The sequence below is a fragment of the Rhinoraja longicauda genome, chromosome 14, assembly GCF_053455715.1.
Source record: "Rhinoraja longicauda isolate Sanriku21f chromosome 14, sRhiLon1.1, whole genome shotgun sequence".
Classification (NCBI taxonomy): domain Eukaryota; kingdom Metazoa; phylum Chordata; class Chondrichthyes; order Rajiformes; family Arhynchobatidae; genus Rhinoraja; species Rhinoraja longicauda.
Genome location: NC_135966.1, coordinates 568,779 through 583,090, shown reverse-complemented (window position 1 = coordinate 583,090; position 14,312 = coordinate 568,779). Strand labels below are relative to the sequence as shown.

General features: G+C 47.7%; 1 protein-coding gene across 1 annotated transcript in view; it reads right to left on the bottom strand.

Moving 5' to 3' along the window:
- Positions 1-815: 815 nt before the first annotated feature.
- kif20a (kinesin family member 20A) overlaps positions 816-14,312 on the bottom strand; it is a 38,923-nt gene continuing 25,426 nt past the window's right edge. The window contains exons 15-18 of the mRNA XM_078411282.1: positions 5,275-5,473; positions 2,452-2,543; positions 1,845-1,982; positions 816-1,202 (exon numbers count right to left, since the gene is read on the bottom strand). Of these exons, the coding sequence (XP_078267408.1) occupies positions 882-1,202; positions 1,845-1,982; positions 2,452-2,543; positions 5,275-5,473 (750 nt within the window). The 3' untranslated portion in view covers positions 816-881. The remainder of the gene's footprint in view (positions 1,203-1,844; positions 1,983-2,451; positions 2,544-5,274; positions 5,474-14,312) is intronic.

The window sequence follows — 14,312 nt, the reverse complement described above, 5'->3', positions numbered from 1 at the left end:
TAATATTCCTTATTTCACATGCTGATGCAGGAGTGATTTCATAAGTTATACCAACTGTAGTGTGAAATACAAGTCTGCTGGTCCTCATTTTACAAATGATTCTTGAATCTCAACTAACCAAAGTCTACATTATATATTTTAGTAGTTTGTGTTCATATTGAAGTTAAATCTTCATTTCACTATATTGTAAACAGCAATAATATTGCAAAGAACAAGATCTGCAGCCATTACAACAGCATTATCCACTAAAAGTGACCACCACATGAACTTGCAATAGCAAGTTGCATTCATGTGGATTATTAAACAATCAATTTGTTCTTCAGCAACGTGTAAGGCACTAGCAACTAGAAAAAGTGAAAGCAAAGGAGAGTTTACAATTTTTGGTGCAAAATATTTTCCTTCAGCTAAATATCTGAAGTTCTTTGGAGTATAGAGGAAGCACGTGACTTAAACTTAGCTTAATGCAAATTATTAGTAACAGGTTAACCGTCCTTTTCTTCAGCTTTTCCACATGCAGATGTTCTGCACAACAACAATCGGATCAGCAGCAGTGAAATTCCAAATCCTGTTTTTCTCCCAAAACTAATCAGTGGCAAGATAGAATCTCCGCCTACTTGCCCTACACTAAATCCCCTATAAACTGATGCTCGTTATGTAAAATACTGGCCAGGCAGAGCAGCTGCATGAATTCATCAGCCAGCAAACAAAGTACGAAGGAACCCACAATATCTCATATATCAGATACATTTATAGAACACACCTTTACCATCTTAACTGTCATATTGCCATGGCAAGACATTCTTACTGTAGTTTATTGGACCTAATTTCCAAATAGAATGTAGTCTTTAGGAAAAAGTCTAAAAGCCAATGAACGGTGCCTCCTAATAGTTGACCTGGAACCTGGTTTCCAGCCGCTGCAGCGGCTTGTCGAGCCGTGCGCGGGACCGCAGGATGTAGTTGGACGGGGTGTTGCCGCGTTGCTGATGGGCGTGCCGCGTTGGGGTCAGCAGGCCGGTGAGGAAGGGTCGCTTCTCGCGGGGCGGCTGGTTTTCAGCGTTCCCTGCACAGTGTCGCTTGTGGCGGCCGGGAGCATCCTGCAGCTGCCGCACTGCGTGATACTGCTCCGCAATGCACGCATTCTTACGTTTCATGTCCAGCTTCAGCACGATCATCACTTTCTGCAGCTCTGCCAATGTTTGATCCTGCCAGAAACAGATTTCAGTGTAAATATTGTTCCACAGTAAGAGCAACCCGTCCTGCTTCAATGTGGGACTTCAGCTGCTCTTGCCCAGACTCATGAACGGGCAGCTTACTCATTTAACCCAAACCGCTAAAAATGCATCTTGCAGCCTCAGCCCAAGAACATGCTGCGTTGTGCCCCACGGCAGCACGGCTGGCAACAACCGTATCACTCGACTTAATACAAAGCAACAGATACTCCAATTTAGATAGATTCTGTTCTGATTTAATTCAACTTTAGGCAGATTACCAGTTAAAGGTAAAATAATTGTTACAGTAACATGCATGTTGATATACAATAGATGGGCTTAATTATGATGGCTTTAACAGCCAAATGACCATGTCAAGAGAATAATTAGTGTTATATATATATATGACTTGCTAGACCAAGCACATTGACTTCAAGAGTGGACCATGCATCCAGATTTCTTCACTATATCCATGGGGTGCCACTCAATTACTTTTATATTTTAGATAACCAATGACCAAAGGCAGTGTTTGCAAACATCATACTATTTGACAACAGATACTAAGGTGAATCTTTCCACGTAGCAGCAAGTGAAAGTTTTGCAACTGCTGTTGCTGGTATGGACTTTTCAACACACCTGCTTTGACATTAGATCTTGACACTTGGCCAGCGTATGGCGTAGTTTCTCTGCCTCAGTGTTATGGCAACATGCTCTCTCAGATGTCTGCAGTTCCTGTTCTATTTTCTGCAGCTCCTTCTGCAAGGCCTTTGCATGCTGAAAATCAGACGTTATGAAGATCAGTGCAAATTAGTAAAAGGATTCTCCAAATGCTTTCGAAGAGAAAAACTGAGCTAACATTAAAAATCAACCATCTAGGAACCGCCTCATTCGTGGTTTCAATAATTTAATCCTGTACTACTTAGACAATAGACAGAAGTAGGCCATTCAGCCCTTCGAGCCAGCACCACCATTCAATGTGATCATGGCTGATCATTCTCAATCAGTACCCCGTTCCTGCCTTCTCCCCATACCCCATGACTCCGCTATCCTTAAGAGGTCCTTGTCCTTATTCACAAGTAAAGCAGTTGAGCCAGGCTCCCTTCCACAACTTAGATGGTATTACAATGCTTCACTGGGGCCACAAAGCAGCTATATGTGGAAATCAAATACTTCCATGCAGTCCACCAACCACAAAAACGTTGGGGAGCCCAGTATGGTCATCAGATCAAGCAGCACGACTCACCCTCTGTCCAGCTTCCAGTTTTAGATCTGCATTAATTGTGAGATGTTTCATTCCAGCAGGAGGCTCCACCATCTCTTTGTATCGCTTCAGTTCTGTAACAGCAGCCAAGACAGTTTGTCACAAAAATCGACCATGCAAATCTTTAGTCTAAACTAAGCAAGAATCACATTTCAAAGGTGTTGGTGACATCAGTCCTCAAGATATGCAATCAGACAGTGCAATTTTTTAACAAGAGGCTATTTTTTTTACCCAATTAAAAAAGGGGGGGTTGATAGACTGCATTAAGAAACAGATTTCCCCAAATCAATTCTGATTCAATGACTGCGGTCGGTGCCTACACTTTCAGCAATGACTGCGGTGCAATGACTGCGGTGCCTACACTTTCAGTAATGACTGCGGTGACATGACTGCGGTGCAATGACTGCAGTGCAATGACTGCGGTGCCTACACTTTCAGTAATGACTGCGGTGCAATGACTGCGGTGCCTACACTTTCAGCAATGACTGCGGTGCAATGACTGCGGTGACTGCGGTGCAATGACTGCGGTGCCTACACTTTCAGCAATGACTGCGGTGACTGCGGTGCAATGACTGCGGTGCCTACACTTTCAGCAATGACTGCGGTGCCTACACTTTCAGTAATGACTGCGGTGCCTACACTTTCAGCAATGACTGCGGTGCCTACACTTTCAGCAATGACTGCGGTGCCTACACTTTCAGCAATGACTGCGGTGCCTACACTTTCAGCAATGACTGCGGTGCCTACACTTTCAGTAAAAAATGCGAACCGTCATTCTTCATAATGCAATTTCTCAAATCGTAAATGCAAACTTCAAAGTGTGATTTTCAGACATGCGAGTGAGGTCCAAAAAAAGAGGAAAAGAGCTGAGCACTTGTGCGAGGCGTACAACGGGATCAGAAAATTGGACAATTTACACACAAAATTACCAGTTTCAAGCCTCTTTTAGTGCATTTCACAGTAAAAACAGACATTACAAAATAATGTGAATATGTTACTGTATACTAATAACATTTAAGTAAATTCGCACATTAATTGATAATCAGCCCAAAAAGGTGGTAATTGGGTTTTTTGCTGTGTTTTATATTTTAATCCTGTCTTAATTAATTTAGTTATATAATCTTGCACTTAAATTTAATTAAATTTAACTCATTACAGTTCCACCACTGATTTTCTGGCACTCTTGGTTCCAGAGCTTTGCTGGTTTATCCAGCAGGCCAAGGAAGCCGGCTATGGGGATAGATGTGCTGCTGGTTCCAGCTGGGCTGGAGTTCCACAGCCCCGGCCGCAGGTTGCAAATTCAACCCACCAATCGGCCATGGAAGTCCCGATGAGGTCGAGATTGGCTGCCTTGCCCAGCCTAGGTGCCACATTTTCGGAGAGACTTCCAGAACGCGGGGGGATTTCTCGCGGAACCCCTAGTGACCTCTAGTGGAACCCTAGTTTTCATTACAAGTCTATATTTTATTTTAATTTTTAATTTTCCCTATTCGATTTCTCCGTTTATTTGGCAACGTGAAAAATGCGGAAACTATGCAAAAAGCGCAGAAAATTGATTTTTAAAACCCGGAAATCCGTGGAAAATTCACGTGCCTGGATTTTTATCTAGATATGTAACACCAGTATACATTTTAATAAAAGGTTTGCGTAAGAGAGATGTTGGATACTAGTAGTGAATTAATTTTTAATAAGCAAACTTGAATTTTATTATGTACATTGTTACTTTAATATGTACTAATAGGGAGAAAGTTGAGGCACATCAATGAAACCAGATGATATTATGGCAAGATTTAATGCAACCAGTATCACAATCGTTCTGCACGCGATGCTCAACCTTTGTGGAGGCACACAAATGACTAGCGTTTCATTTAATAAAATCTTAGAATTAAGCGTCTAATATTGTGCCTAAAAGCTCTGAGCAAGTGCGAATTTATGTTTAAATTATTTTTTAAACTCTTTCCCTTAAATATGTGCAAAGTAATTTACCCAGTGCGTTACGCAGGAAATCACAGCTGCAGACTTCACTGGATGGTGGTCCCCCTGAAGTGTCCTGACTGGTTTAGGAGAATGTTGACTTCCTGTGGCTGCTCACTAGTATAGCCCTGATGGCTCTACTGTCATATTCGTCTTTCACAGTGGGCGAACCTTCTATCGGTGTGCCACTGCACGGTAGCGCAGCGGTAGAGTTGCTGCTTTACAGCGAATGCAGCGCCGGAGACTCAGGTTCGATCCTGACTACGGGTGCTGCACTGTAAGGAGTTTGTACGTTCTCCCCGTGACCTGCGTGGGTTTTCTCCGAGATCTTCGGTTTCCTCCCACACTCCAAAGACGTACAGGTATGTAGGTTAATTGGCTGGGTAAATGTAAAAATTGTCCCTTGTGGGTGTAGGATAGTGTTAATGTACGGGGATCGCTGGGCGGCACGGACTTGGTGGGCCGAAAAGGCCTGTTTCCGGCTGTATATATATGATATGATATGATGATAACTCTTCTCAACAAGGACATTTTATGGTTCTCTTCTGAGACGGTTTGAAACCATGTCATTTTAAAAATCTTGTCTTGAACAAGATATCCCTTTCTTGGGGTGCTGTAACATTCCAAAGTCTGACCAGATTCAGTGACGGTGTTTAACAAAGTCTGAGCATGAATTGGAGTCACTCGACTCAGTTTGTCAATCGTTTTCAACTTGTATTTTGAAGAACAGGAATGCTCAGAGCAGAGCTGATGACCATGAAACAATCTCTCAACATCTCCCTCTCTCTGTGAAGGTGAGCAAGCATTGCTCTAGACCAAGTGCACACTCACCCTCTGCACCCAATGCTGCCTCCGCTTTGCTCTGCTCCAGCTCAGCTCTCGTATTCGCCAGCTCCAGTTGAACAGCGTGCAGCTCTCTCCGGAGGCCCAGACTGGACAAACGAGCAGATTGCCTTGTCGGCCGGACAACAGACTTCCGCTCCGCCTTCAGTTGCTGAATAGTTGCCTCCAGTTCACAGATTTTCACTGACTTGGGGTGAATGAATTTTAAAAACCGTAACCATCCAAGTGCATTTGTAATGCTCGACTACGTGATCTTTAGATGAATATCGATGGCATGTTGGAAGCAGGAGTAGACCAGTCAGCCCCTCAAGATCTAGGTCTTTTAAGATCACAGCTGACCCAATTACAAGTCAATTCAGAATTCTTTACCCGTGTAACCTTTCATTATCTTGCTTATCAATATTTGTTTTACCTCTGCCCTGAAAACATTCAAATATTCCACTTAGAGTCATAGAGTGATACAGTGCAGAAACAGGCCTTTCAGCCCAACTCGCCCACACTGGCCAACAACGTCCCAGCTAAACTAGTCCTACCTGCCTGCGCTTGGTCCATATCCCTCCAAACCTGTCCTATCCATGTACCTGTTCAACTGTCTCTTAAACGATGGGATAGTCCCTGCCTCAACTACCTCCTCTGGCAGCTTGTTCCATACACCCACCACCCTTTGTGTGAAAAACTTTTCCCACAGATTCCTATTAAATCTTTTCCCCTTCACATTGAACTTGTCCTCAGGTCCTCGATTCCCCGACTCTGGGCAAAAGTCTGTGCATCCACACAATCTATTCTCCTCATAGACAATAGGTGCAGGAGGAGGCCATTCGGCCCTTCGAGCCAGCACCGCCATTCAATGTGATCATGGCTGATCATTGTCAATCAGTACCCCGTTCCTGCCTTCTCCCTATACCCCCTGACTCCGCTATCCTTAAGAGCTCTATCTAGCTCTCTCATGATTTTGTACACCTCTATAAGATCTCCCCTCATCCTCCTGCGCTCCATGGAATGGAGACCCAGCCCGCTCAACCTCTTGCTGGGTGTTCACCATCCCCTCTGACCTCCCCCTTTCTGATATGGAACGGTCTGTCCTCAGCAGAGGCCTCACCTTTGTTCCCCTCCGCCCCCACATCAACGAGTTCCGGGTCCGCCACGATGTGCAGCTCTTCTTGCGTCGCCTCCACGCCTTTTTCTATGGAAAGGAGTCCTCACCACCCAGTGATGACCCCTTCTCCCGTCTCCAGCGGCCCCCTCCTCTTGGACTCCCCCAGATGACATTCTACCTTCTTTAGACCGTTTCATTTCCAACTGACAGGACATCAACCGCCTCAATTTTCCACTCCCCCCCACCCACTCTAACCTCTCCCCCCCTGAACATAGTACAGCCCCCCACCCACTCTAACCTCCCCCCCTGAACATAGTACAGCCCCCCACCCACTCTAACCTCTCCCCCCCTGAACATAGTACAGCCCTCCACCCACTCTAACCTCCCCCCCCCTGAACATAGTACAGCCCCCCACCCACTCTAACCTCCCCCCCCGAACGTACAGTACAGCCCCCCACTCACTAACCTCTCCCCCCTGAACATAGTACAGCCCCCCACCCACTCTAACCTCTCCCCCCTGAACATAGTACAGCCCCCCACCCACTCTAACCTCCCCCCTGAACATGGTACAGCCCCCCACTCACTCTAACCTCTCCCCCCTGAACGTACAGTACAGCCCCCCACTCACTCTAACCTCCCCCCCCTGAACGTACAGCCCTCCACTCACTCTAACCTCCCCCCCCCCTGAACGTACAGTACAGCCCCCCACTCACTCTAACCTCCCCCCTGAACGTACAGTACAGCCCCCCACTCACTCTAACCTCTCCCCCCTGAACGTACAGTACAGCCCTCCACTCACTCTAACCTCTCCCCCCTGAACGTACAGTACAGCCCTCCACTCACTCTAACCTCTCCCCCCTGAACGTACAGTACAGCCCCCCACCCACTCTAACCTCTCCCCCCTGAACGTACAGTACAGCCCTCCACTCACTCTGCAGCAACCCCGACTTGATAATCAAACTTGCCGACAAGGGAGGGGCCGTGGTAGTCTGGCGCGCTGACCGTTACTGGACTGAGGTCAGACGAGAACTCTAAGACACCTCCTACTTATCCTTGGACCATGACCCCACAGATGAGCACCAGGCATTAATCTCATACACCATTTCTGATTTTATTACTTCCGGCTCTCTGCCCTCTAAAGCCTCCAACCTTATCATTCCCCAGCCCCACACGGCCCGATTTTATCTTCTCCCCAAAATCCACAAACAGAACTGTCCTGGCAGACCCATTGTTTCTGCTTGTTCATGTCCCACCTAATTAATTTCCACATACCTTGACTCCATCCTATCCCCACTGGTCCAATCCCACCCTACCATGTCCAAGACACCTCAAACGACTTCTGTTTTCCAGGCCCCACTCCCTCATCTTCACCATGGATGTCCAGTCACTCAACACCTCCATCCCCCACCAGGGAGGTCTTGAAGCCCTCCCTTGCTTCCTCAACCGCAGAACCAGCCAATTTCCATCTACTAACATTCTCCTCCGCCTAGCAGAGCTGGTCCTCGTTCTCAACAACTTCTCCTTTGACTCCTCCCACTTCCTCCAAATCCAAGGCGTAACTATGGGCACTCGCATGGGCCCTAGCTACGTCTGCCTCTTTGTAAGGTATGTCAAACAATCACTGTTCCAGGCGTACACTGGCCCTATCCCGGAACTCTACCTCCTCTACATTGACGACTGCATTGGTGCTACCTCTTGCACCCCTCTTCAACTCACTGACTTCATCAACTTCACCACCAATTTCCATCCTGCACTCAAATTCACTTGGACCATCTCTGACATCTCCCTACCGTTTCTAGATCTCACCGTCTCTATCACAGGAAACAGACTATTGACCAACATCTACTACAAACCTACTGACTTCCATAGCGGTCTACACTACACTTCTTCCCACCCTGCTTCCTGTAAAAACTATCCCCATACTCCCAATTTCACCGTCTACGCAGCATCTGCGCCCAGGATGAGGTTTTCCATGCCAAGGCATCAGAGATGTCCTCATTCTTTAGGAAACGGGGGTTCCCCTCTTCCATTATAGATGAGGCTCTCACTGGGATCTCCTCTATATCCCGCAGCTCCACTCTTGCCCCCCCCCCCCCCCCGTTCGTAACAAGGATTGAGTACCCCTTGTCCTCACCTTCCACCCCATCAGCCGTCGCATACAGCATCTAATCCTCCGACACTTTCACCACCTCCAACGGGATCCCACTACTGGCCACACCTTCCCATTTCCATCCTTTACTGCAGAGACCGTTCCCTCCAAAACTCTCTGGTCAACTCGTCCCACCCAAACCACCCCCTCCCCAGGTACTTTCCCCAGCATCCGCAGGAGATGCAACACCTGTCACTTTACCCCCCCCCCCCTCTCTCGACTCCATCCAAGGACCCAAACAATCTTTCCAGGTGAAGCAGAGCTTCACTTGCACCTCCTCCAACCTCATCTACTGTATCCGCTGTTCCAGATGTCAACTTCTCTACATCAGCGAGACCAAACGCTGAACACCTCCGCTCAGTCCGTATTAACTTACCTGATCTCCTAGTGGCTCAGCACTTCAACTCCCCCTCCCATTCCCAATCTGACCTTTGTCCTGGGCCTCCTCCATTGTCAGAGTGAGGCCCAGCACAAATTGGAGGAACAGCACCTCATATTTTGTTTGGTAGTTTATACCCCAGCGGTATGAACATTGACTGACTTCAAATAGCCGTTGCTTTCCCTCTCTATCCCCTCCCCAGTTATGCCACCAGTCCTACTGTCTCCGACTATATTCTATCTTTGTCCCACCCACTCCCCTCACATCAGTCTGAAGGGTATCGACCCGAGACGTCACCCGTTCCTTCTCTCCAGAGATGCTGCCTGTCCCATTGAGTTACTCCAGCATTTTGTGTCTACCTTCTACTCAAAATATTCCTAGAGCTCACACCCTCTAGTCCTGGCAACATCCTCGTAAATCTTTTCTGAACCCTTTCAAGCTTTACAAGATCTTTCCTCTAACATGATGCACAGGACTGAACACAATATTCTAAATGCGGTCTCACCAACGTCTAAAATAACTACAACATGACCTCCCAACTTCTATACTCAATACTCTGACTGATGAAGACCAAAGTGCCAAAAGCCTTTTTGACCACCTTATCCACCTTCACGGAATCATGCACCTGCACTCCTAAGGTATCACAAAATGTTGGAGTAACTCAGCAGGTCAGACAGCATCTAGGAGAGAGGGAATGGGTGATGTTTTAGGTTGAGACCCTTCTTCAGACTGGTGTCAGGGGGGTAGGACAAAGAAAGGATATAGGTGGAGACAGGAAGACAGTGGGAGAACTGGGAAGGGGGGGAAAAGAGAGGGACAGAGGAACTATCTAAAGTTGGAGAAGTCAATGTTCATACCGCTGGGCTGCAAGCTGCCCCAGCGAAATATGAGGTCAGACTGGGAGTGGGAGGGGGAGTTGAAGTGCTCAGCCACCGGGAGATCAGGTTGGTTTAGGCGGACTGAGCGAAGGTGTTGAGCGAAACGATCGCCGAGCTTGCGTTTGTTCTCGCCGATGTAGAGAAATTGACATCTGGAGCAGCGGATGCAATAGATGAGGTTGGAGGAGGTGCAGGTGAACCTCTGTCTCACCTGGAAAGACTGTTTGGGTTCTTGGATGGAGTTGAGGGGGCCGGTAAAGGGACATGTGTTGCATCTCCTGCGGTTGCAGGGGAAAGTGCCCAGGGGTGGGGTGGTTTGGGTAGAAAGGGACGAGTGGACCAGGGAGTTACGGAGGGAACGGTCTCTGCGGAACGCAGAAAGGGGAGAAGGGAATATGTGGCCAGTAGTGGGGTCCCGTTGGAGGTGGAAATGTTGGCGGATGATTTGTTGGATATGCTGGCTGATGAGGTGGAAGGTGAGAACGAGGGGGATTCTGTCCTTGTTACGAATGGGGGGAGGGGGAGCAAGAGCGGAGCTGCGGGATATAGAGGATGCCCTAGTGAGAGCCTCATCTGTAATGGGAATGGGGAAGCCCTGTTTCCTGAAGAATGAGGACATCTCTGATGCCCTAGTGTAGAACACCTCATCCCGGGCACAGATGCGGGCTTAGACGGAGGATTTGGGAGTAGGGTATAGACTTTTTGCAGGAGTCAGGGTGGGAAGAAGTGTAGTCCAGATAGCTGTGGGAGTCAGTGGGCTTGTAGAGATGTCAGTCACTAGTCTGCCTCCTGTGATGGAGATGGTGATGTCCAGAAACAGTAGGGAGAGGTCAGAGATGGTCCAAGTATATTTAAGAGCAGGATGGAAATTGGTGGTGAAATGTATGAAGTCAGTGAGTTCTGCATGGGTACAAGAGGTAGCACCAATGCAGTCGTCAATGTAGTGGAGGTAGAGTTCGGGGATGGGGCCGGTGTACGTCTGGAGACAAAGAGGCAGGCATAGCCTGGGCCCATGCGAGTCCCCATAGCTACGCCTCTGGTTTGGAGGAAGGCATTCGACAAGGTTCCGCATGGTAGGAGTCAAAGGAGAAGTTGTTAAGTTTTCCTACACTACCTGTACTCCCAAGATCCTTCTGCTCTACAACACTACCCAGAGGCCTACCATTTACTGTGTAGGTCCTGCCCTTGTTCGACGTACCAAAATGCAACACCTCACACATCTCTGACAATAGACAATAGGTGCAGGAGGCCATTCAGCCCTTCAAGCAAGCACCGCCATTCAATGTGATCATGGCTGATCATTCTCAATCAGTACCCCGTTCCTGCCTTCGCCCCACACCCCCTGACTTCGCTATCCTTAAGAGCTCTATCTAGCTCTGTATTAAATTCCATCCACCATTCCTCTGCCCACCTGGCCAATCGATCCAGATCCTGTTGCAATCGTTCACAACCATCTTCACTATCTGCAAAACCACTAACTTTTGTATCTTGCCCTGTATGTTCTCATCCAAATCATTGATGTAGATGACAAACAGTAACAGGCCCAGCACTGAACCCTGAGACACACCACTAGTCACAGGCCTCCAGTCCGAGAAGCAACCTTCTACCATCACCCTCTGCTTCCTTCCATGGAGCCAATTTGCTGTCCATTCAGCTATCTCTCCTTGGATCCCATGCGATTTAACCTTCCAGAGTAGCCTACCATGCAGAACCTTGTCGAATGCCTTACTGAAATCTATGTATACAATAGACAATAGGTGCAGGAGGAGGCCATTCGGCCTTTCGAACCAGCACCGCCATTCAATGTGATCATGGCTGATCATTCTCAATCAGTACCCCGTTCCTGCCTTCTCCCCATACCCCCTTCCCTTGTTTCTATTACATTTTATTTGTAAATAATCCAGTTTCATATTTTGTCAATAGACAATAGGTGCAGGAGTAGGCCATTCGGCCCTTCGAGCCAGCACCGCCATTCAATGTGATCATGGCTGATCATTCGACAGCTCTGCCCTCAACCTTTTTGGTCACATCTTCAAAAAACTCAGATTAGTGAGACACGACCTCCCACATACAAAACCATGCTGACAATCCCTAATCAGCCCTTGCCCATCCTAATGCCTATATAACCTATCCCTCAGAATACTCTCTAGTAACTTACCAACTACAGATGTTAAGCTCACCGGCCTATAGTTCCCAACATTTTCCCTGCAGACCTTCTTGCAAAGTGGTATAACATTTGCCACCCTCCAGTCTTCCAAAACCTCTCCTGTATCTAAGGACGATTCATAAAGATACGCTCCGTATAGAGATATGCTCCAATCTTCATCAACGGGAACAGTGTGGAGAGAGTGTCCAGCTTCAGGTTTCTGGGCACTCACATTTCGTGGGACCTCACATGGTCCACTAACACTGCTGCGCTGGTCAAGAAGGCACAGCAACGGCTGTTCTACCCAAGAACACTGAAAAAGTCTGGTCTGCCCCAACAGCTGCTGATGACCTTCTACCGCTGCACCATAGAGAGCATCCTAACGCATGGCATCCCTGTGTGGTACCTCAGCTGCACGGAGGCAGAGAGGAGAGCTCTTCAGCGGGTAGTCCATAGAGCTCAGAAGACTATCGGAACACAGCTACCAGCCTTGGAGGACATCTACAACACACGATGCCTCAGAAAAGCCACCAGCATTCACAAAGACTCCTCACACCCCTGCAATAGTCTGTTCGAAATTCCACCATCGGGCAGACGCTACAAGGCCTTCTACGCCCGCACCTCCAGACTCAGGAACAGCTTCATCCCCAGGGCCATAGCTGCTATGAACCGGTCCTGCTGAGCCAGATGGTCACATTGCACAGTGAACCGGCACAGACCTACTTGAACTTTATACTGTCTTAAAACTGTTTCTAATTTGTTTCACTGGGTTGTATAAATTTATACTGATTAGCTAATTAATTTATTGCATTATATGGAAGGCACATTCCCAATCTCGTTGTACCCTGTACAATGACAATAAAGATATATTGTATTGTAAATTTCAACCAGGGCTCCCGCAATTTCCTCTCTAGTTTCCCACAATGTCCTTGGATATATCAGATCAGGGCCTGGAGATTTGTCTACCTTCAAACACGACAGTACCTTCAGTACTTCTTCAATAGTAACACTGACTGCTCTCAAGACACTTCCATTGACTGCCCCAATTTCCTCCGTCCTACTGTCTTTCTCCTCGGTAAATAGAGGAGAAATACTCATTTAGGACCTTGCCCATCTCCTGTGGCTCCACACAGAGGTGACCGCTTTGATTCCTGAGAGGTCCCACTCTCTCTAGTTACCCTTTTCCCCCTTATGGAACTATAAAAATCTTTTGGGATTGTCCTTAATGCTACCCGCCAGAGCTATCCCCTGGCCCCTTTTTGCCCTTCTGATTTCCTTTTTTAGTTTACTCCTTAGTTACTGAAACTCCTCCAGGGATGTACTTGATCCCAGCTGCCTATATCTGTCCCATGCATCCTTCTTGTTTTTGACTAACGTTTCAATTTCCCTCGTCTGCCAAGCTTCCTTACGTTTGCCTGCTTTGCCCTTCACTCTAACGGGGACGCACACATCCCGAGCTTTCTTCAGTACACTTTTAAAAACATCCCACTTGGCCGATGTTCCTTTCCCCTCAAATAACCTGCTCCGGTCAACTTGAGCGAGACCTTCTCTCATACCCTCAAAGTTGGCCTTACCCCACTTGAGCATTTTAACACGTAGACCCTCTCCGTCCCGATCCATAACTATCTTAAACCTAATCGAACGGTGGTCACTGGTCCCAAAAGGCTCCTCCACACACACTTCATTAGCTTGCCCTTCCCAATTTCCTAATACTAGATCCAGCGTTGCCCTCCCATGTGTGGGGGCCTCCACACACTGCTGAAGAAAACTCTCCTGAACACTTTTGTGGACTTGCACCCCATCTAAATCCTTCACGCTATGATTTTCCCAGTCTATATTGGGAAAGTTAAAATCCCCTACAACAGCCGTATTTGACCTGCAACTGTCTGCAATCTCCCGGCACATTTTTTACCTCTAATTCCTGTTGACTATTCGGGGGTCTGTAGTACACCCCCAACAAGGTGATCATCTCTCTCTTGTTCCTCAGCTCCACCCATTTAGCCTCACGAGACAAACCGTCTGTAATGTCATCTTTGAACACAGCCGTGACGTCCTCCTTAACCAACAATGCAACCCCCCCCCCCTCCTCTTTACCCCTAACCACTGTCTCACCTGAAGCACCTATACCCCAGAACATTGAGCTGCCAGTCCTGCCCCTCCCTTAACCAGGTTTCAATCATGGCTACAACGTCCCAGTCGCTCGTACCACTCCATGCCCTCAGCTCATCTGCCTTACCCGTCAGGCCCCTTGCATTAAAACAAGTGCAGTTTAAACCAACCCTCCTTCCTTGTTCTCTGCCTTTCACCTGCCTATTCTGTCCACTAACCTTTCCCACACCATCCTCCATACCAACTTCTAGCCTCTCAGATGCCTCTGT